This window comes from Carcharhinus amblyrhynchos, chromosome 5, assembly GCF_965287045.1.
Source record: "Carcharhinus amblyrhynchos chromosome 5, sCarAmb.v2.hapA, whole genome shotgun sequence".
NCBI classification, from domain to species: Eukaryota; Metazoa; Chordata; class Chondrichthyes; order Carcharhiniformes; family Carcharhinidae; genus Carcharhinus; species Carcharhinus amblyrhynchos.
In genome coordinates, this window is record NC_137328.1 from 38,689,986 (window position 1) to 38,711,821 (window position 21,836).

Sequence of the window (21,836 nt, forward strand, 5' to 3'; positions counted from 1 at the left end):
GAAAGGTTCCAGTGGATTGGAAAAATGCTAATGTAATGCAACTATTCAAAAGGAAGGGAGGCAAAATGTGGGAAATTACAGACCAGTTAGTTTAATATCTGTTGGGAAAGTGTTAGAATCAATTATCAAGGAAACAATATCAGGATATTTGGAAAGTCAAAACACTATCCATCAGAGCCATGGTTTTATGAAGGGCAAATCATGTTTGATTAATTTGCTAGAGTTTTTTGAAGATGTAACAAGCAAAGTGAATAATCCTATATTCTGTAGATGTAAAATATCTGGACTTCTGGAAGGCATTTGATAAGGTGCCAAACAAAAGGCTAATTCACAAGGTTAGATCACATAGGATTAGGGGTAATTTATTAGCTCGGAAGGTGACTGGCTGATGGACAGAAGACAGAGAGCCAAGATAAATGTTTTTTTCCGGATGGCAGGAAGTAACTAGTGGGATGCCACAGGGTTCGGTCCTTGGGCCCCAGCTTTTTACAATTTATATTAATGACTTGGATATAGGGGTAGAAGGCTCTGCCAAATTTGCAGATGACACAAAAATAGGCAGGACAGTAAGTTGCAGTGAGTAAATAAGAACCTTACAAATGGATATAGATAGGTTAGGAAAGTGGGCCAAAATGTGGCAGATGGAGCTTATCGTGGATAAATGTGAGGTCATGCATTTTGGTCAGTAAAATGGGAAGGTGACTTATTATCTAAATGGGGAGAGACTTCGGAGTGCTCTGGTGCAGAGGGACCTGGGTATCCTTGTTCATGAGTCACAGAAACTAGCATGTAGATAATAAAGAAAGCGAAAGGAATGTTGGCATTTACAGCTAAATGAGTAGAATATAAAGGAAAAGAAGTATGGTTGTAACTATGCAAGGCATTGGTGAGACTGCATACGCAGTATTGTGCACAGTTTTGGTCCCCTTATTTGAGGAAAGATGTAGTGGCTTTGGAGGCAGTTCAGAGGAGGTTCACTAGATTGATTCCAGAGATGAGCGGTTTGTCATGTGAAGAGAGATTGAACAGTTTAGGCCTGTACTCTCTGGAATTTAGAAGAATGAAGCGATATAGAATTGAGGTATACAAGATGATAAAAGATATGGATAAAGTATACATGGAGCGAATGCCTCCTCTTGTAGGGCATTCTAGGATGAGAGATTATAGTCTTAGGATAAGGGATAGCAAATTTAAAACAGAATTGAGGAGAAACTACTTCTCCCAAAGGGTTGTTAATCTGTGGAATTCAGTACCCCAAAGTGCAGTGGATGCTGGGACAGTGAGTAAATTTAAGAAGGAATTAGACAACAGAGTTTTCATTGGTAATGGATTGAAGGGTTATGGGAGAAGGCAGGAAAATGGGAATGAGGAGCAAATCAGCCATGATCAAATGGTGGACCAGGCTCGATGGGCTGTATTCTGTTCCTATACCTTATGAACTCTGATGATCGGTGGCTTAAAGGGCTCTGCCCTGCTGAGGGTCTCCTACATAGGTGTAGGTGCACCCTCCTCAGCCTGACCTACTGGAGACAATGGGCTCATTGCAGAGGAGACATCGAGTGCTGCAGGACACCCTTGGCGAATCCTATGATGAAGCCCTCAAAATGCCTCTTTCCTTTTAAGGCAATGGCACCTCCCTACCCTACCCCCTCTAAGAATAAGTCAAAAATATGAAGGGATACACAGAATGAGTTGAGGGTAGACAACTCTGATATAGACCTAATGACTACACAAGAGGAGGCACAGTGGGCAAATAGCTTTATTCTGTACTGTAGTTTCTGTTTCAATTCATGCCAGCAGGCTTGCTCACTGGGTTAATAATTCCATTCATTCCAGTTTGTGAAGGTTTGTTACTGGGCTATTCACAAACCCCTACAAAATGTAATTCAATTGACCTATAGAGAGTTGAACAAATCTGGTGGGATTTTCTGGTCGCACCCACCCCAAGACTGGAGATTCCGCCTGAGGTCAACGGACCAGTAAATGGTCTGTCAAATCTTCTGTCCCACCTGCGATGATTCCCATAGTAGGTGGAACTGAAAAAAATTATCCTCACTTGGTAGCAAAAATAGGAAGATAGATTATTATCTGAATGGCTATAAATTAAGAATGTGCAATGAGACTTGGTTGTCCTCGTACACCAGTCGTGGAAAGTAAGCATGCAGGTGCAGCAGGTGGTGAAGAAAGCAAATGGTATGTTGGTCTTCATAGCAAGAGATTTCATGTATGGGAGCAGAGATGGCTTGCTCCAATTATACAGGGCCTTGGTGAGGCTACACCTGGAATATTCTGTGCAGTTTTAGTCTCCTTATCTGAGGAAGGATGTTCTTGCTATGGAGGGAGTGCAGAGAAGATTTATCAGACTGATTCCCGGGATGACAGGACGGACGTTTGAACAGAGATTGAGTTTTTTTCTATTCGTTCATGGAATGTGGATGTCACTGGCTGGACCAGCATTTATTGCCCATCCTTGAGGGCAATTAAGTGTCAACCACATTGCTGTGGATCTGGAGTCATATGTAGGCCAGGTAAGGATGGCAGATTTCCTTCCCTAAGGGACATTAGTGAAGCAGATAGGTTTTTCCAACAATCAGTAATGGTTTCATGGTCTCATTAGACCTTGATTCTAAATTTTCATTGAATTCAAATTTCACCACCTGCTGTGGTGGGATTTGAACCTGGGTCCCCAAATCATTATCTTGGGTGTTTACTAGTTCAGCTAAAATACCACTATGCCACTGCTTCCCCTGGAGTCAAGAAGAATGGTGGGGTGGGGGGGGGGGGGGTGGATCTCAAAAAAACCTATAAAAATCTGACAGGACGTGACAGGGTAGGTTCAGGAAAGATATCGGGGAAGATGGGGTTTCTCCCCATCTTGGTTGAATGGCTGAATGGCCTACTCCTCCTGTTCCATGTTTCTATTAGACATTTAGCCATAATTCCTAACTGCACTGTGGGTGTACCTACCCCAGACAGTTGTTCACAGAAGTGGCTTATCACCACCTTCTCAAGGACAATTGGGCTTGGCAATAACTGCTGGCCAAGGCAGCAATGCCCACATCCCATGGAAGTGACAGGGTATCTCAAAGCATCTGCCATTATTTAGACTTCCATTGCACATTTTGATTTTTTTAATGTTTAGCATGGCAACTTGGAAAGCATGGAAATGGCACTGAGTGAACAGAGCAAGCAACCTTGCATCTCCTTAACCAATACAATTGGAAAATTGAGAAACAAAAAGCGAAATGACTGAGAAGGAAGGCAAATTGGAAAGCATGAATTCAATGTAAACTCTGGTACACAAAGGAAAATAAAGAGAAATAAAGACTAAATTGTGGTAAATAAAAAAGAGACAGAATGGAAAAGCAAAACAAACATTTTAATTTTAGCTTTTACAATTTTTAGATCTCTGACAACAATTAAAACCTAAAAGAATAAGTTTCTAAATTTCTACTCGTTCATATTCAGTGCCAGAAAGGTGATTTGGCAGCGATTAATAGTTACAACACCATTAACTGTGGTCAAAATCCTAGAACTCCCTTCCTAACAGCACTGTTGGTATATCTACCCCAAATGATCCGCAGTGATTCATGAAGGTGGTTCACCATTATCTTTTCAAGATCTGATGGGCAATAAAGGTTGGCTGTGCCAGTGACACCCACCCCCCCCATAAAAGAATAAAGCAAGAAGAGAATACTTAGAAAGGAAGTGCAGGTCTCATCTTTCTATGGCAAGTTGAGTTTCTACCTACCACACAAATGCAATAACATAGGGAATTCAATATATTTTAATGGAGGAGCAGACAGCGTGGTCCTGTTTTCACAGAGGTAGTGGAGGAACATCGCAACGTAGTCAGCAGTTTCTGAATTTTTAATTTTAACTATGCACCTGCCCCTCGCTGAAGCTTCTGTATCATTTATACATAAATAACAGTAAACATTAACCTCACTGCTGTCTCCACTAATGTCATGGACTATATAGCTCTGAAATTCTCTCCTTCACCTTTGAACCTCATAACAAGTGGAGGAAGCAAAGTGTTCTCATTTCTAGTGTTGTATGATGGCTTAATTATCCATTTCAGTGCACTATAGGCTTACATGTCAAAGTGCCTGGAGGTTATATACTTTTCAACAGCTTACCCAAGCCAAAGAAAATCTCTTCCTGATTTATAAGATCAACTGATTTTTGCTTTTGACTATATAATAGTCTCTGACATTCTGTAAGTTGATTAAACAGACTTGGATATGCATTTATGGTACCATAACAGGGATGCAGATCAATTTAATTTGATTGGCTTTATTATCATCACAGATATTGGGATACGTGAAAAGTATTGTTTCTAGTGTGCTAGATAGACAGAGAATACCATTCATAGAGGAGAAGGAAAGGAGAGGATGCAGAATGTAGTGTTCCAGCCAAAAATTGTCAATAGGCTGGATGTCCCTTTTCAGCAGGCAAGAAATGATGAACAAATGGCCTCCTTCTGTGCTGTAAATCTACCTATGTTTCAAATGGTAAACTTCTTACAATATATCACAGGGTAATTAGTGCCAGTTTTGACTGCAGCAATTCTATATTGCAAGGGTTAATCACTAATTAGTTCCTGTTGCGTTATTACTATAGCTGACAGGAAAACTGAAATTTCAAGATTACACTTCTTTAAACAGCTAGTTCCTCTTTACCAATCTATCAAAAGTAAATACACAGTTAAGGGGCAGCCAAGGAATACTGCGGGATGTGCACATTGAATTCAGAAAGGATAGGATCTTCCTTAATACCAAAGGGCTAATGACTCTAAACAAATGTTTCCTGAAATCAATTAGAAGGTTTTTGCAGTTTGATATCAGTTTCTAAATCCCTGGCTCTTGTTTAAGGTCAAAAGAAACAGCAGAAGTGAATGGCTTTATTTTTCTTCATATATTGTTCTGCTTTTGTATCAAAATTTGAAATGTCACATCTGAAGTGCGACCAATTCAAATACTTCTCAAATTTTCACTATCCACCAATTTTGAAATGATGACCCAATAATCTGCCAGCTTTTTTATTGGCTTGTGGCATCACTTTATTCGCACATTCTTTCAGCTTGGCTCCGTTTTATCCCTTTTGAAGCCTTCAAATTAAGTCGATAACAAAATTACAATTTTTAATTCATTCTCGGGACGTGAGCATCTCTGCCAGAGTCAGCATTTGTTGCTTATCTCTAATTGCACTTGAGAAGATAGTGGTGGCAAGCCACTTTCATGAGCTCTTGCAATCCATGTGGTGAAAGTACTCACATGGTATTGCTGAAAAAAAGATACATCTTTTTGTCAAAGCTTTTTATCTTGCACTCATCAGGACAATTTGCAAGAACGCTAAATGTGAGGGGAATAACAATTTATACTAGATGAGAGGAAAGTTCTGATTGATTGGCAAATGGACTCTGGTAAAGGCTTGCTATGGAGGATGCACCAGTTGATGGTGACTAGCATCTTACTGCCAAGCATTGTTTGAAATTTAAACAAGGCACCTTGACTTGATTGGTCAAGGCATTGCCATGAGAAATAAAATGGTGAATGGCTGCACTAGTTTGAAACTGTAGTTGTATGTAATAATTTCCTTGCGTGTCTTAATTGGCTGCATCCTGTGCTCAAATTCACCATAGAAATAGACCAATAGTCAAACGAACTCCTTCTCCTTGATGTTCTAGTTGAGAAGTCTGCTGGGGATTCTCAACAATGGTTTACTATAAGCCTATCTTCACAGGTCAAAATGCATACTGGGATTCTTAAATGCTCCACGCGCTATAAGATTGGCCTTATCAGTAATCATTTGCTCATCATGCAAGCTGGATGCTGAAATAGGACGTATCAAAGGCATCCTGTGAGATAATGGCCACCCTAATCAGATCATTTTGTGCCTTATACCACACAAACTAAGACCATCACTTTCAGCCTTGAAAAGGGCCTTGTCCCCCTCAGATTATGCTGGAAGGGCAAGGCAGCTCAAAATATGAGTAAAAGGTGAAGTTAGTTGTTTCACATTGCTACTGTGCAATGTGAGTGGTATTCACCACCAGCAGGACGTTACTGTCAAGTCAAAAAGACTTTGGGTGGGAGTTTCCGCTTCGCTATGGTGTGTTTCACAGTGGCAGAGGCAGCTGCTATTGGCTGTCAATGGGAAACCCGCAGAGGGGGTTTGCTGGAGCGTGACTGGAAGATCTTTTTGGCTAGAATGGCTGGAAAATCCCGGCCTATTACTGTAGCCCATAAAGCCTATCACACAAGTGAGTAAAGTGGTATATGAATTTCAGTGTCAGTGTGATGCTAGGTTTGTGGGTTGTACTTCCCAAAGATTGGTGGATCATGTCAAACAGCATGTCCCTTCCACTGGTTACCATGGGTAAGGTACAGACTGCACCCAACTAGGCCTTGCTTGCAAACTCAAAACATTAGATGTGATTCTGCAATGAGACAACATTTGCCAAATAATCCTCAGTGTGCTAAGAATTACACTGACAATCAATTTAAGATTGTCAGTCAGAATCACAGTGTGGCACATTTATGTATACTGGAAGCTATGTTTTTCAATACACAGGCCCTATTCTTTGTGGACTGAAAACATGTGTGCACACATTGCACCTCTTTCAGCTAAATTAAATGAGCTTAAAGCCATTCTATGGTTTGTTCCTCAGGACAATGCCTTGACCAATTAGAGTCAAGCTACTGATTTAAATTTCAAACAATGCATGGAAGTTAACTGTCAGTCACCATCAACTGGTGCGATCTCGATAGCAAGGCCTCAATCAGAGTCCATGTGCCAACCAATTAGCACTCTCTTCCCATCTGATAAAAAGTGTTGTTCCCAACACATTGAATATTCTTGCAAATTATCTTCACGAGTGCAAGATAAAAAATCTTCACAAATGTCTCCTTTTTCAGCAATACTCAAGTTCTGTAACTATTATTCACCATTATTTACTCACCTAGTGTTGTTAGGGAGGGAGTTCTAAGCAAAGAAGAAGGAATAACAATATATTTCTAAGTCAGGATGATGTGTCATTCAGAAGGAAACTGCAGGAAGTGGCCTCCCTATGTGCCTGCTGTCCTTGTACTTCTAAGTAGTAGAGGTCGTGGATATGGGATTTACTTTCCAGGAAACCTTGGTGAGTAATTGCAGTACATTTAGTAAGATAAAATGAGGATTGCAATGATTATGATGCAAGGTAAATATTTTGCGAGTTCTGAAAGAAGCTAAGTACTTTCATATGGAATAGCCAAAGACATTCCACAATTTACACTTTTTAATTAGTAAAGTACATATTGTACTGATCAAAGCAGATCTCAGTAATGGTAACTACAACACCATTCCCAGCTCAGTTATTGCATGATTGAGATGGAGAATAAAATCCCTCTATACTACTTTAACAATCAAGCAACTTTTCTAATGTTCGTTATTTGAAGTCAAGTAATAAACAGATTTGTTTAATCCATATTTACAGTTTCACTACAAATTCAAATACAGGAACGGTGGCACAGTGATTAGCATTACTGCCTCACAGTGCCGGGGACCCAGGTTCGATTTCCAGCTTGGGTCACCGTCTGTGTGGAGTTTGCACATTCTCCCTGTGTTTGCCTGGGTTTCCTCTGGATGTTCCAGTTTCCTCCAACAGTCCAAAGATGTGCTGGTTAGGTGCACTGGCCATGCTAAATTGCCCCTTAGTGTGGAGGGGACTAGCTAGGGTAAATGCATGGGTTATGGGGATAGGGCCTGGGTGGGATTGTGGTCGGTGCAGACTCAATGGGCTGAATGGCCTCCTTCGGAACCGTAAGATTCTATGAAATCTTCCCCATGTACGGATAATTTTAACTTTTACTGTAGAGCAAAAAACAGTGATAGTGAATTGGTCAGCTCTTTTTGTGATGGTTCGTGTGGTATACAGCACAAAATGATCTGATCAGGATGGCCGTTATCCTGCAGGATGCCTTTGACGTGTCCTTTTCTTAGCATCAAGCTTGTATGAGGAGCAAATGTCTCGGGTCCTATTTATGTGATTACTGATAAGGTTAATTTCTGTATGCATGGAACTTTAAGAATCCCAGTGTGCATTTTGACCAGTGAAGGTATACTTGTGGTAAACTATGCACACTGCTTAAACCTTTTCATTGAATTCTGTAGAAAGGGAATGCAAGCGAGGTGTGAAGCAGATGATCAGTTTGCTGTCAGCTGTTTTCCGACGATAGTAGAACTTCCAAGTTGCACAGGTATCTCAAACCAATTAGGGTAAATACAGCAATCCTATTGTTGTATTTGTCTTTCCAGGAGCAATCCCTTTTTTGGCCTCTTTGAGGTTACCAATCAGTACAAAATTATAGGCAGTTTCTAACACAGTATCTTTGATCCAACTACAAATGGTTTGAGAGTGAACAAACCATGTTTCCTTGGGCTCAGTTAACAACAACTTGCATTTATATGATGTTTTTACCATGGCAAAACATCCCAATGTAAAGCTAGTGTCAATCCCTTCTTACTTCTTAGTATGCCATTGTGATCAACTGACCTCTCATTGTCATATACTTCACTGTATATATGATGCAAATACATCACTGTCCTTAAAAGCAAATATGTCTAATGGGGTAGAAATGCATTTGCACCCCTTTTTCAGGTGCCAGGTCAGTGTCCAACCATGAATATATGAATTAGGAGCAGGAGTAGGCCACTTGACCCCCCCCCCCCCCCCCAAGTCTCTCTGCCATTCAATAAACTCGTGACTAATCTGATTCTAACTTCAACTTCACATTCCTGCCTACCCCTGATAATCTTTCACCTCCTTGCTTATCAAAAATCCATCTAACTCTACCTTTAAAATATTCAAAGACTGCTTCCAACAATATCTTTTGAGAAAGAGAGTTCCAAAGACTCACGACGCCCTGAGAGAAATAATTCCTCCTTAACTCCATCTTGAATGTGCAATCCTTTATTTTTAAATAGTGATCCCCAGTTCTAGATTCTCCCACAAGAGGAAATGTTGTCACCACATACATCCTGTCAAGGGCCCTCATGATCTTGTATGTTTCAATCAAGTCACCTCTTATTCTATTAAACTTCAGCAAGTATATGCCTAGCTTGTTCAACCTTTCCTCTGAACACAACCCACCCATTCCAGGTATTAGTCTGAAGTGCTTCCATTGCATTTGCCTCCAATCTGAACATTTAGAAAACTGGGGCATTGGAAAGCTAATAGAATGTTACTGCGTATTGCAAGAGGAATTGAATACAGATGTAGAGAGGCTATGCTTCAGCTATACAGAACATTGGTGAGGCCGTATCTGGAGTTACTGCATATAGTCTTGGTCTCCTTATTTTAGGAAGGGTGCTTAAGGAAGTTAGAATCCTTAGAGTTAGATGGATTTTTGATAACAAGGAGGTGAAAGATCATCAGGGCCAGGCAGGAATGTGAAACTGAAGTTAGAATCAGATTAGTCATGAGTTTATTGAATGGCAGAGAGATGCAAATAATTACCCAGATCCATTCAACTTCATGGATTTTGCATTCCCTTAGCACTTCAAGGAAGATTTCTCAACTGAATAAATAACTTATGGGTAATTAGAAATGATCTCATTATGAATTGCAAGATCCTTGTCATGAAGCACTGAGAGTGAGCCGTAAGGAACATGCCCCTACCCAGAAGCCACTCAAAGGAGCTATTTCCAAAGTAACAAATTTGGGAAATCAAGCAAATTTGAGCAGAAATGGTTGTATGTTTGTTGACTACTGATTAAGCTGCTGTGAAGCATTGGGCTGAATTTTAATGTGCTGGAGTGCTAAATGACATAACCTTATTCATTTTTCCAACATTTCTGTTCATGTTCATTGATGGAGAGCATTTTACATAAATGTGTTAGTCCTTCATAAAACAAAAGCTGCCATCTTTATTCTCAGTCATGTAAGTGTACCCAGGTTTAACAATTCCATTCCAATTCTTTCCCCACACCTCATGCTGCACTAAAGCAGATTTTCATCTGTTTCCATAGCTAGTAATTCCCAGAACAGGGGACAAATCTGTCAGTAGTGGATTATAGCTTGATGGGCGCAATTCAACATCAAGCTCGGCTGACCAGGAGTCTCTTCCACTTTTACTGCCAGCCATTGACGAGTAGGAGGAATTACTTGCAGTTGACATTCAATCTGTTTGCCTGCATTACAAACACACCTTCACTGGCCATTAAGTCCTGGGTTAGTACTCAAACCCAGATCTTCTGACTCAGACATAAGGGTACTACTATTGTGCCACAGGATCTTGCAAATTTAACAATGAATCCCCCTAATCATGTTATATCAATCACTGGCAGCTACCTGGGATGTCCACCACATCCTCCCATTAATTCTGATGCTGCCAGATCAATACATAAAGGCTTTCCCATTTGGTAAAATGTATTTACAATCTGAAATAACATAAGTAAAAGAATGTAATAAAATACTAAAACTCAAAACCGAACAAAATAAATAACTATCCAAATTCATATCACAGGAATGGAATCTTACTTAACATAAGAACATAAGAAATAGGAGCAGGAGTAGGCCATCTAGCCCTTCGAGCCTGCCCCGCCATTCAATAAGATCATGGCTGATCTGTCGTAGCTCAATTCCACTTTCCCGCCCTCTCCCCATAACCCTTAATCCCCTCTCTTATCAAAAACCCATCAACCCGCGTCTTAAAAATATTTAGCGAGGCAGCCTCCACCACTTCAATGGGCAGAGAATTCCAGAGATTCACCACCCTTTGAGTGAAGAAGTTCCTCCTCAACTCCGTTCTAAACTGTCCCCCCTTTATCTTGAGGCTGTGCCCCCTAGTCCTACTGTCTTTTTTGAGCGGGAAGAGTCTCTCCACCTCTATCCTATCCATCCCATTCATCATCTTATACGTCTCAATGAGATCTCCCCTCATTCTTCTAAACTCTAACGAGTACAAGCCTAGTTTATTCAGCCTCTCCTCATAGCTCAACCCCCTCAACTCCGGTATCAGCCTAGTAAACCTCCTCTGCACTCCCTTCAAGGCCAAAATATCTTTGCGCAGGTGCGGCGCCCAAAACTGCACAAGTACTACAGCTGCGGCCTCACCAATGCCCTATACAGCTGCAGCAAGACCTCCCTACTTTTATATTCAATCCCCCTCGCTATGAAGGCCAGCATCCCATTCGCCTTCCTGACCACCTGCTGCACCTGCAAGCTGGGTTTTTGCGACTCATGCACAAGGACCCTGAGGTCCCTCTGCACTGTCGCCTGCTGCAGTTTTTCGCAGAAAATCACTGGCCTGCTATCAGCATTGCCTGTCCATTAAAAGTGCAAACTTAGTTGACTCATGAAAAGACACAAAAGAAACCCATCTTGTCACAGAGCCTCTTTGAGTGAATTTAGAGAGAGGGACATTACCTGGAAAGACTCTTCACAAAGGCTTAAGTACCTAATGGGGCAAGGAGAGCTGACAACTGCTGCTCCCCGAATTCCTGAGGATTTGTAGCCAGCCACAAAGTGGATTTGTAGCAGAGTAAAGCAGATGAGTGGAAACAGAATAAATTAGCATGAGAATCACTCCTCCCTTTAAACTATCAGACTGGAAGTTCAGAATTTGTTGCTGGCTAGATAGTTTTGGTGATATTTTAGCACCATATTATTGCTCTTTTATTGAAATTGAGTCTCCATTAGGGTGACCAGATTTTCAAAAATCCTAACTGGGACACATTGAAACGTGTTGGGAAGGCAGGGCTCTGCAATAACTGACATGTTGGGTGACCAATGGTAGGAGCCCAGGGGAGGGGCAGTTGAAGGCAATTGGTGACATCTCAGAATATTTCTAACCAGCATCGGCAACCCTTTATCCAATTACTGAAGCCAGATTTCTGTTTCAGTAATATTTCTGCTTCATTTTTTCAGACAAACTGAAACAAGACTTTGTTTATCACAAGATCCCAGCCAGAATCATAGAGGTTTACAGAATGGAAACAGGCCCTTCGGCTCAACTTGTCCATGCTGCCCTTTTTTTTAAAACCCCTAAGCTAGTCCCAATTGCCTGCATTTGGCCCATATCCCCCTATACCCATCTTACCCATGCAACTGTCTACATGCTTTTTAAAAGACAAAATTGTACCTGCCTCTACTACTACCTCTGGCAGCTTGTTTCAAGTACTCACCACCCTCTGCATAAAAAAATTGGCCCTCTGGACCCTTTTTTTTGTGTATTTCCCCCCTCACCTTAAACCTATGCCCTCTAGTTTTGGACTTCCCTACCTTTGGAAAAGATATTGATTATCTAGTTGATCTATGACCCTCATTATTTTACAGACCTCTCTTTATAAGATCACCCCTCAGCCTTCTATGCCCCAAAGAAAAAAGTCCCAGTCTATCCAGTCTCTCCTTATAACTCAAACCATCAAGTCCCAATAGCATCCCAGTTAATCTCTTCTGCACTCTTTCTAGTTTAATTATATCCTTCCTATAATAGGGTGATCAGAACTGTACACAGTATTCTAAGTGTGGCCTTACCAGTGTCTTGTACAACTTCAACAAGACGTCCCAACTCCTGTATTCAATGTTCTGACCAATGAACCCAAGCATGCCTTCTTCACCAGTCTGTCCACCTGTGACTCCGCTTTCAAGGAGCTATGAACCTGTACCCCTAGATTTCTTTGTTCTCTGATCTCACTCTGAAAATGCAAAAAAGTAAGACCACTCTTCATTTAAAAGCTCTGTTTATTTTCATTTCCTGGATTCTAGCAATGGATATTTTCAAAGATGGATTTTAAACTAACAAATGTGCCTCAGGTCTGGAAGATATTGTTACCACCAGGGCAGAAAGCAGGAAAGCTGCTGGGCACCATCCAATAATTCTTTAAGTATGAATTGTAGTTGGTGAACAACCTTGCCAATCTTCAATTGCCACCCAGATACTGATTCCTTCGCAGCTGCCAGGTTGTCATGAGGCTGATTTATAGGGTGCCATGGGGGTATATCACTCCCAACCCCTGTAAATCACACCAGCAACTCATATAAATTAATTCCTGTCCTTCCTATAAATTAATACCTCCACCTTGACCACCAGCTCTCCCCACTTCCTCACTTCCCCACACTTTCTCCCACTGACCTCCAAATCTACCACACAGACCTCTGACTCTCCCACACACTCTCACTGGCCTCCAAATCTCCCTCACTCTCTCTCACTGGCCAATTCTCCCACACTCTCTCTCACTGGCTCCTGACTCTCCCACGCTCTCTCTCACTGGCTCCTGACTCTCCCACACTTTCTCTCACTGGCCTCTGACTCTCCCACGCTCTCTCTCACTGGCCTCTGACTCTCCCACGCTCTCTCTCACTGGCTCCTGACTCTCCCACACTCTCTCTCACTGGCCTCTGACTCTCCCTCTCATAGAAACATAGAATCTAGAAGCAGGAATAGGCAATATTTCCTTTCAAGCCTAATCTGCCATTCAACATAATCATGGTGATCATCAAATTCAATATCCTGCTCCACCCTTCCCCCCCATATCCCTTGATCCCTTTAGCCCCAAGAGCTGCACCTAATTTCTTCTTGTAATCACACAACGTTTTGGCCTCAACTGCTTTCTGTGGTGGTGAATTCTATACTATACGGAGGCCACTGGATGAAGAAATTTCTCCTGGACTCTCCCACCATTGGGAACATTCTTTCTGAATCTATCCTGTTAGCATTTTATAAGTTTCTATGAGATCCCCTCTCAGTCTTCCAAACTCCAATAAATACAATCCTAACCGACTTAATCTCTCCTCATATGACAGACCAGCTATCTCAGGAATCAGCCTGATAAACCTTCGCTGTTCTCCCTCTACAGCAAGGACATCCTTCCTCAGATAAGGACACCAAAACTGCACACAATACTGTAGTGTGGCCTCACCAATGCCCTATATAATTGCAGTAAAACATCACTATTTCTGTAACCAAAAGAGAAAATGCTGGAAAATCTCAGCAGGTCTGGCAGCATCTGTAAGGAGAGAAAAGAGCTGATGTTTGGAGTCCAGATGACCCTTTGTTAAAGCTTTGACTCCCACACTCTCTCACACTGGTCTCTGGATCCCACACTGGCCTCTGACACTCCCGCACTCTCTTGCACTGGCCTCTTGCTCTCCCTGGCCTCCTCTGTGGAATGCATGATGGAATGACCAGTCAGGGCAATGGAAAGTTGTCACATTGAGAACCAGCCCAAGTTGGTGGGAATGAAGTCTGACCCTGGCACTGGCTGGAAGGGTTTCTGTGCATGCGGAAGTCAACCAGTCCAGCCAGTGAGGGCTGGATATTCTGATCCACAGGCTGCAGCACACAGGGCTTGTTTGCTGAGTTTCGTTGACTGTAAATGGATGGAGGGAAGAGATGCTGAGACTGTGTGAAAAGGTGAAATGTTGACAGAAATCCCTCACATGGTTCCTATAGAGAGGGGAAAGCAGCAATACTGGGACTCCAGGATGTTTAAGAACGAACCAGGTTTGTCCTGACAATATCTGAAGCAGATCAAAGATTTGTCCTTATGATCAACATTCTTCCCCCAAGCAGCATCATGTGAATCATCTCATTGCTAACTGTGGCGTAGCACAGTGCACAAGATAACTGTTAGATTTCCTTACTTTTTCAAAATAATTCATGAGTGAAGGAGGCACATGGTAAAGTGCTAAATGGATGCAAAATATTTCTTTCTGCCAGGCTTCTTTTACTCTCATTCCTGCAGAATTGGCATTTGAAAAAAATAGTAAGTCTGTGTAGGGATTTTCTATCAGTCTATTTATATAGTTATTAGTGCAACAAGGAGGTTAATATGAACACTGCAATGAACTTACTGTGAAAATCCCCTAGTTGCCACACTCCAGCATCTGTTCAGGTACACGGAGGGAGAATTTAGCACAGCCAATGCACCTAACCAGGGCATCTTTCGGACTGTGGGATGAAACCGGAGCAACTGGAGGAAACCCACGCAGACACAGGGAGAATGTGCAGACTCCGCAAAGACAGTCACCCAAGCCGGGAATTGAACCCGGGTTCCTGGCGCTGTGAGGCAACAGTGCCGACCACTGTGCCACCGTGCTAATAACTCATCTGACCTAATTGTGGACCTGAAACTTTACAACTGTTTCTGTCTCCACAGATGTTGCCTAAGCTGCTGACTGTTTTCAACAATGTTTTTATTAACATTTCAGATTGCCAACATCTGCAGTCTATTGCTCTTACACGCCTTTCTGCAAAATGATGAGCTTTTGGGAGCTTTCAGAATCCTGGCTGTCACGCCTCTACTTGCACTTGGGTCCGTTTTCCTGATCTCGTCAGTCACAGGAAACATGTTACTGACATTTCCAAGGCGAGGGCGGCTTAACCCATGTCCGTCCGCTACACGTTACAGCAGCACACCCAACAATCATTGAGGAGGTGGCTCAGGGGGTCAGACAAACGGCACTCATTTACCTGGCCCGGGGCGCGCTCTCGGCCGACTGGTGGCTCTCGGGCATTTCAGATGAGTTGAACTCGACTTTCATCAGTGACCACGTTAAAGGCAGCTCTCTCTCTCTCCACTGAGGCTGCTGAGGAAGTTACAGCAGCCCACACTCCTCAGGAAACCTGACGTCAGGATTCCCATGTAAGGAAAGTCTCCCCTTTCTGGGACAAGAGCGAACAGAAAGCTGCAGCGATTTGAAGAGCTGGTTTATAAAAACACACACTCAGGAAATAGTTTGAGAGCAAAAGCACCTAGTGTTCGTCTAAAGCAATGGGAAGATCTGTGATGTTTTCAAACAACTCCTGCAAACAAATACAGTGTATTTGGAAATGAAAAACAGCTTTCTTTAAAAACAACTTATTAATAACTAACTAGTTATATTTTGGCAGAAAATAAAACGTAAGCGGATGATATAATGGAAACAAGTTCAGAGGAGAGCTAAGATAGATTCCTCGCTGAAAGAGTCGCTCAGATAAGGAAAGAATAGGCTATTTATTTAACAGTAGTTGTGTATTGATCGAAGTGTGTGAAATAATGGCAGGGCCGGATTGGAGCTTTATTGAGAGGTTATTTCAGCGGGGACACAGATATTTGAGCAGTCGTGGGAATAGTTTGGAAGGGAGAGAGGGCTTTTCCTTTTCCAAGGAATTAGTGAGCCGCTGCGATCCGCTTTTTTTTAAATTCTATTTTTAAAGTTACAAAGCTAATGCTCAGAGTGGGCTGGGACCACCCGGATCCATCTCGTTTCTTGCTCCAAAAACCAAATTCATAGAGTCATAGAGGTTTACACTATCGAAACAGGCCCATCGGCCCAACTTGTCCATGCCCCCTTTTTTAAAAACCCCTAAGCTAATCCCAACTGCCCGCATTTGTCCCATATCCCTCTCTATCCATCGTAGCCATGTAATTATCTAAATGTTTTTAAAAAGATAACATTGTACCCACCTCTACTACTACCTCTGGCAGCTTGTTCCAGACACTCACCACCCTCTGTGTGAAAAAATTGCCCCTCTGGACACTTTTGTATCTCTCCCCTCTCACCTTAAACTATGCCCTCTAGTTTTAGACTCCCCTACCTTTGGGAAAAGATATTGACTAACTACCTTATCTATGCTCCTCATTATTTTATAGACCTATAAAAGGTCACCCCTCAGCCTCCTATGCTGCAGGGATGAAGGTCCCAGTCTATCCAGCCTCTGCTCATAACTCAATCCATCAAGTCCTGGTAACATCCTAGTAAATCTTTTCTGCGCTCTTTCTAGTTTAATAATATCCTTTCTATAATAGGATGACCAGAATTGCACACAGTATTCCAAGTGTGGCCTTACCAATGTGTTGTACGACTTCAAGATGTCCCAACACTCCATCTGAGCTAATTTCAACAGGAACGGGTGTTGGCTTGAAATAGAAATTACATCCTCTCCAAGTGGCTTATCTGCTAGTCTACTTGGAGAAGATGCAATTTCTGCTTCAAGCCAGCAGCCATTCCTGTTGAAATTAGGACATTTCATGATCCACCTGATCTCCTTGAATGTTTCCACTTTCCTGAAGGGATCAGAGAGGAATTTTCCAGAGTTTTCCCCCTATTGGCAAGATTTATTTCTCTTCATTGTCTTTCCCAGGAATGATGAACATGGTGTGGGACGGAGGGGAAGAGGGGATGTCTGTATAATGCTCCCAGGATCACTCCGGGAGGGGTTGGAGCCCCAGGAAAGGGATAGGTCAGTTGAGTAAGGAGTAGAACACGTAGGGAGAGGGTGGGAGAATCAGGAAGGGGGTGGGATGGTGAGGGAGGGAATATGACTCTTAGGGACATGGTAGGACAGTTTGGGTCAGGTGAGCTGTTGGGTCAGTCAGGGAGGGAGTGTGATATACAGGAAGGGGGTGTAACTCTCAGGGGAGAGGGTGGAAAGTTAGGGTTTGGGGCATGACTCTCGGGGACGGAGTGGGACAGTTTGAGAGAGGATGGGTCAGCTAGGGTGTTGGGTCAATCAGGGAGGGGATAGGTCAATAGAGGAGGGGGTGTGATTCTTGGAAAAGGGGTGGGAAGGTGAGGATTGGGGTGGGACACTCAAGGATGGGGTGGGATAGTTTGCAAGGGGATGGGGGTCAGTTAGGGGACTGGGTCAGTCAGGCAGGGGAGTCAGATAGTTAAAGGGCTGTTGGTCAGAGGTGGAAGATCGGTTCAACAGGACAGGTTTGGACAGTTGAGTGAAGGGATCAGACGGTAGGAGTTGTGGTCACCAATCAGGGGGTGTTGGAGAGTTGGGGACTGTGGGTCTGATAGTTCCAGGAGGATTGGGCAGTCACCAGGGAGGCCAGCAGTCGGCAGGGATCGGACAGTCAGGGAGACAATCAGTTTAAAATGTCTGGCAGTCAGTGGGGGGAGAGGGGCATCTGACAATTGGGGATTGTGTGACAATCAGCAAGGGGCTACAGTCTGGGGAGGGGGTAGATAGTCAGAGTGGGACACAGTTGAACAGATGGATGGGAACCTTGAAAAGTCGGAGGCAGGAGGTGGGGTGGGTGGGGATAGGTCAGACTTTGGGGTGGGTAGTTGGTGGTTGAGGAGCATCCTGTGATGTGGTCCTTTGGCAGGAGGGGTGAAGCTGTGGAGGTGGTGGGAGTCCGTGGGCGTTCAGGGTGTGGGAGAGAGTCCTGTGGGGGGCGGGGGGGGTTGCGGTTGGTGTGGGTCTGTACAATAGTTACCCAGAAGCTACAATTGTTTTTAACTCTTTGAACTTTTTCTGGGTAACTATTAGGGTAAAAGAGTCAGAACCATCTGAAGTTTGTGCTTTAAATCACGTTTTCAGATGCTTGCCAGTGCAAGGCAATTGTCCATCGGAAGTTTGCGCGTCTGGACAATTACCATGCAATTCTTACCTTGGAACTCCCCAAGTCGGAGGGGGGAAAATATGGGAGGGGTTCCCCAGTAAATCTTTTGGTGTAACCGCCCTCCCCCTCCCCCAGCTACATTGCCTTGGAACTTGTAAATTAGGGTTTTTGCTCAAGATGGAGTCAACGTGAGTACAATTTGACTAGTGCGGAGTAACCCATTCTGCAGAGTTACATTAGTACTGTTCAGCCAGTTCTACTGAAGGAGTAGTTTTTCTTTCATTTCTTGTCGTTTCTGATCGGTTGCTTCTAAAAATAATCTGAAGACAAGCTATTGGATACATTTGCCAAGCGAAGTTTCTGTAATATTCTTTAGGATGGAATACAGTTGGACAGATGGATGGGAGGTTTGAGTGGTTGGAGGTAGCGGGTGTGGGGAAGTGGAGCTGAGTCAGACTTGGAGGTGGGGTAGTTAGTGGTTCAGGGGTGGTCCTGTGGTGTTGTCCCTTGGGGCAGCATAGTGGTTAATGCTGCTGCCTCACAGTGCCAGCGATCCGGGTTCAATTCTGCCTTTGGGTGACTGTGTGGAGTTTCACATTCTGCTTGTGTCTTTGTGGGTTTCCTCCGGGTGCTCCAGTTTCTTCCCACAGTCCAAAGATGTGCAGGTTAGGTTGATGGGCCGTGTTAAATTGTCCCTTAGCGTCAGGGGGGTTAGCAGGGTAAAATGTGGGGTTACGGGGATAGTTGTTGGTGCAGGTTCGATGGACGGAATGGCCTCCTTCTGCACTGTAGGATTTCTATGTTTCTAAATGTGTTAGTTTAAAGCAAACAGGCCAAATGCATTTGAGTAGCTTTTCAGTGTGGGGAGGTGAGAAAAACTGATACTATAGTGGCTTCACACCACTTGCCACTTTGGCTTTGTGCTCTGTAAACTTCAGAAAGCTTATTTAACTGAGAAAATGTCTGCTGTACTCGCATTGCTTCAGTTTTCTATAACATTCTGCAGTTGAATTTTGATATGAACTAATTATCATACCAGTGTTCTGTTGACTGAGAAAATGGAATTGTTCATAGTTTATACTTGTATGAAAGTGACTCTATTGAGAGATAGAGGCATGGAGAGAGGGTAGGTGGTGGGGACAGAGAGTGCATTCATAATTCTAGTATCCTTAAAATTGAATTTTGTAAGCAAACAAAGCCTCCTTGAAAGAAACTCTGTGGCACGTTTATACAGTGGCTAGCACTGCTGCTTCATAGCGCCAGAGACGTGGGTTCAATTTCCAGCTTGGATCACTGTCTCGACAGAGTTTGCTCGTTTTCCTGCATGTGTGGGTCATCTACTCCAATTTCCTCCACAGAGTGAAAGGTGTGCTGGTTTAGTGCATTGGCCATGCTAAATTCTCCGGCAGTGTATCTGAACAGGTGCCGGAGTGTGGCGAGTAGGGGGTTTTCACAGCAACTTTATTGCAATGTTAATGTAAGCCTACTTGTTACATTAATAAATAAACCTTTAAAAAGGTAAGAAGGAGGAAGAGGACAGGAGGGAAGCAGGTGGAGTATGTTGGGGTTTTAGTTACCTTGTCACCCATTCAGGCAGTGTTGAATGGGATGAGAGTGTCAGGATTAGAAGTTGCGTCAGTAACAGGTCCAGAGTTTGAGACACTGTCCAGACCCGTCACAATTCTGAATACCTCTATCAAATCTTCTGTCAACCTTCTCTTCGCAAAGGAAAACAGTCCTAACTTGTCCAATCTGTCTATGTAACTGCAGTTTATCATCCCTGGAACCATTCTTGTGAAACTTTTCTGCACCCTCTCTAATACCTTCACATCTTTCCTAAAGTGTGGTGCCCAGAACTGGGCACAATACCCCAGCTGAGGATGAACCTGTATATAAATATAAATTTAGCATTACCTCTTGCTTTTGTACTCTGTGTCCCTGTTAAGAAAGCCGAGCATCCTATTTGCTTTATTGACCACTCTCTTAACCTGCCAAACCACTTTTAATGGTTTGTGCGCAGGTTCCACTACACTTCTTTTTGAATTGTTCTCTTTATTTCATATTGTCACTCCTCGTTCTTCCTACTACACTGAATCACTTCACACTTCTCTGCGTTAAATTTCATCTACTTGGCAACCCATTCTACCAATCTGTCTACGTCCTTCTGAAGTTCTAAACTATCTTCCTCATAGTTAGCAACACTTCTAAGTTTTGTGTTGTCTGCAAATTTTGAAATTGAACCCTGTAAACCAAAGCCTTAGTTATCAATATATATCAAGAACAGCAGAGGTCCTAACACGCTGTGGAACTCCACAATAAACCTTCTTAGAGTCTGGAAGCATCCATTAACCACTAGTTTCTGTTTTCTATCACAGGTTCCTTTCCATATCCAAGTTGCTAAAGTTTGTTTTATTGCACAAACTCTAACTTTGTTCACAAGTCTGTTGTGTGGCACTTTGGAAGTCCATGTACACCACATCAACAGCATTACCCTCATTCACCCTCTCTGTTACCTCCTCTCAAAATTTTCAACATGTTAGTTCAACACAGTTTGCTGTTAACAAATCCATGCTGGCTTTCTTTAATTAACCCACATTCACCCAAGTGACTATTAATTTTTCCCAAATTATTGTTTCCAGAATCCTACCCATCAGCCAGGTTAAACTTATTGGCCTGTAGTTGCTGGGGCCTTATCTTTACACTGTTTTTTGAGGAAGGGTGTAGCTTTTGCAAATCTGCCATTCTCTAACATCATCCCTGAGTCTAAGGAAGATTGGAAAATTATGGCCAAGGCCTCTGCAATTTCCAATCTCACTTTCCTCAGTATGCTTGGATCAATCTCATCTGGTCCTTGTCTCCTCCTTACCAATTTTAACAGCTTCAAGTGTCTGAATTATCTTCTCTTTCATCATGACCAGGACAGCATCTCCTTCTTCTGCTTTCATGTATAAACCCCCTTTTAAGATCATATGAACCACTTGTTTCCTCGAATCAGCTCTGCCATTCAATAAGATCATGGCTGATCTGATTGTAACCTCCCGCCTACTCTTGATAATCTTTCACTCCCCTTGCTACCTCTGCTTTAAAATTCTGCTTCCAATACCTCTTGTGGAAGGGAGTTCCAAAGACTCAAGATCCTCTGAGGGAAAAAAAAATTCTCCTCATCATTCTTAAATGAGCAATCTCTTATTTTTAAACAGTGAGCTCCTAGTTCTAGATTCTTCCACAAGAGGAAACATCCTCTCCGTATCCACCTTGTCAATGGCCCTCAGGATTTTAAAGGTTTCAATCAAATTACCTCTTACTCCAGTGGACAGAAGCCTCGCCTGCCCAACCTCTCTCTATTCTTGTAGACTTGTAAAGTTCCCTGAGCTGCTTCAAATGCATTTACATCCTTCTCTGAACTGAAATGTTCTCCATCCTTAATGCTGCCACCCTCCCTCTTTTCTTTCCCTTCTATCCTGAACACTTTGTATCCAGGATCTTGTAACACAGAGCTCTGCCCTTCT

The 21,836-nt window shown here is 42.8% G+C and overlaps 1 protein-coding gene across 1 annotated transcript in view; it reads right to left on the bottom strand.

Annotated features, from left to right (window-relative positions):
* The window catches only part of hacd4 (3-hydroxyacyl-CoA dehydratase 4), a 43,417-nt gene extending 27,863 nt beyond the window's left edge, over positions 1–15,554 (bottom strand). The window contains exon 1 of the mRNA XM_080188683.1: positions 15,462–15,554. Coding sequence (XP_080044809.1) covers positions 15,462–15,532 — 71 coding nt within the window. The 5' untranslated portion in view covers positions 15,533–15,554. The remainder of the gene's footprint in view (positions 1–15,461) is intronic.
* Positions 15,555–21,836: the final 6,282 nt, after the last annotated feature.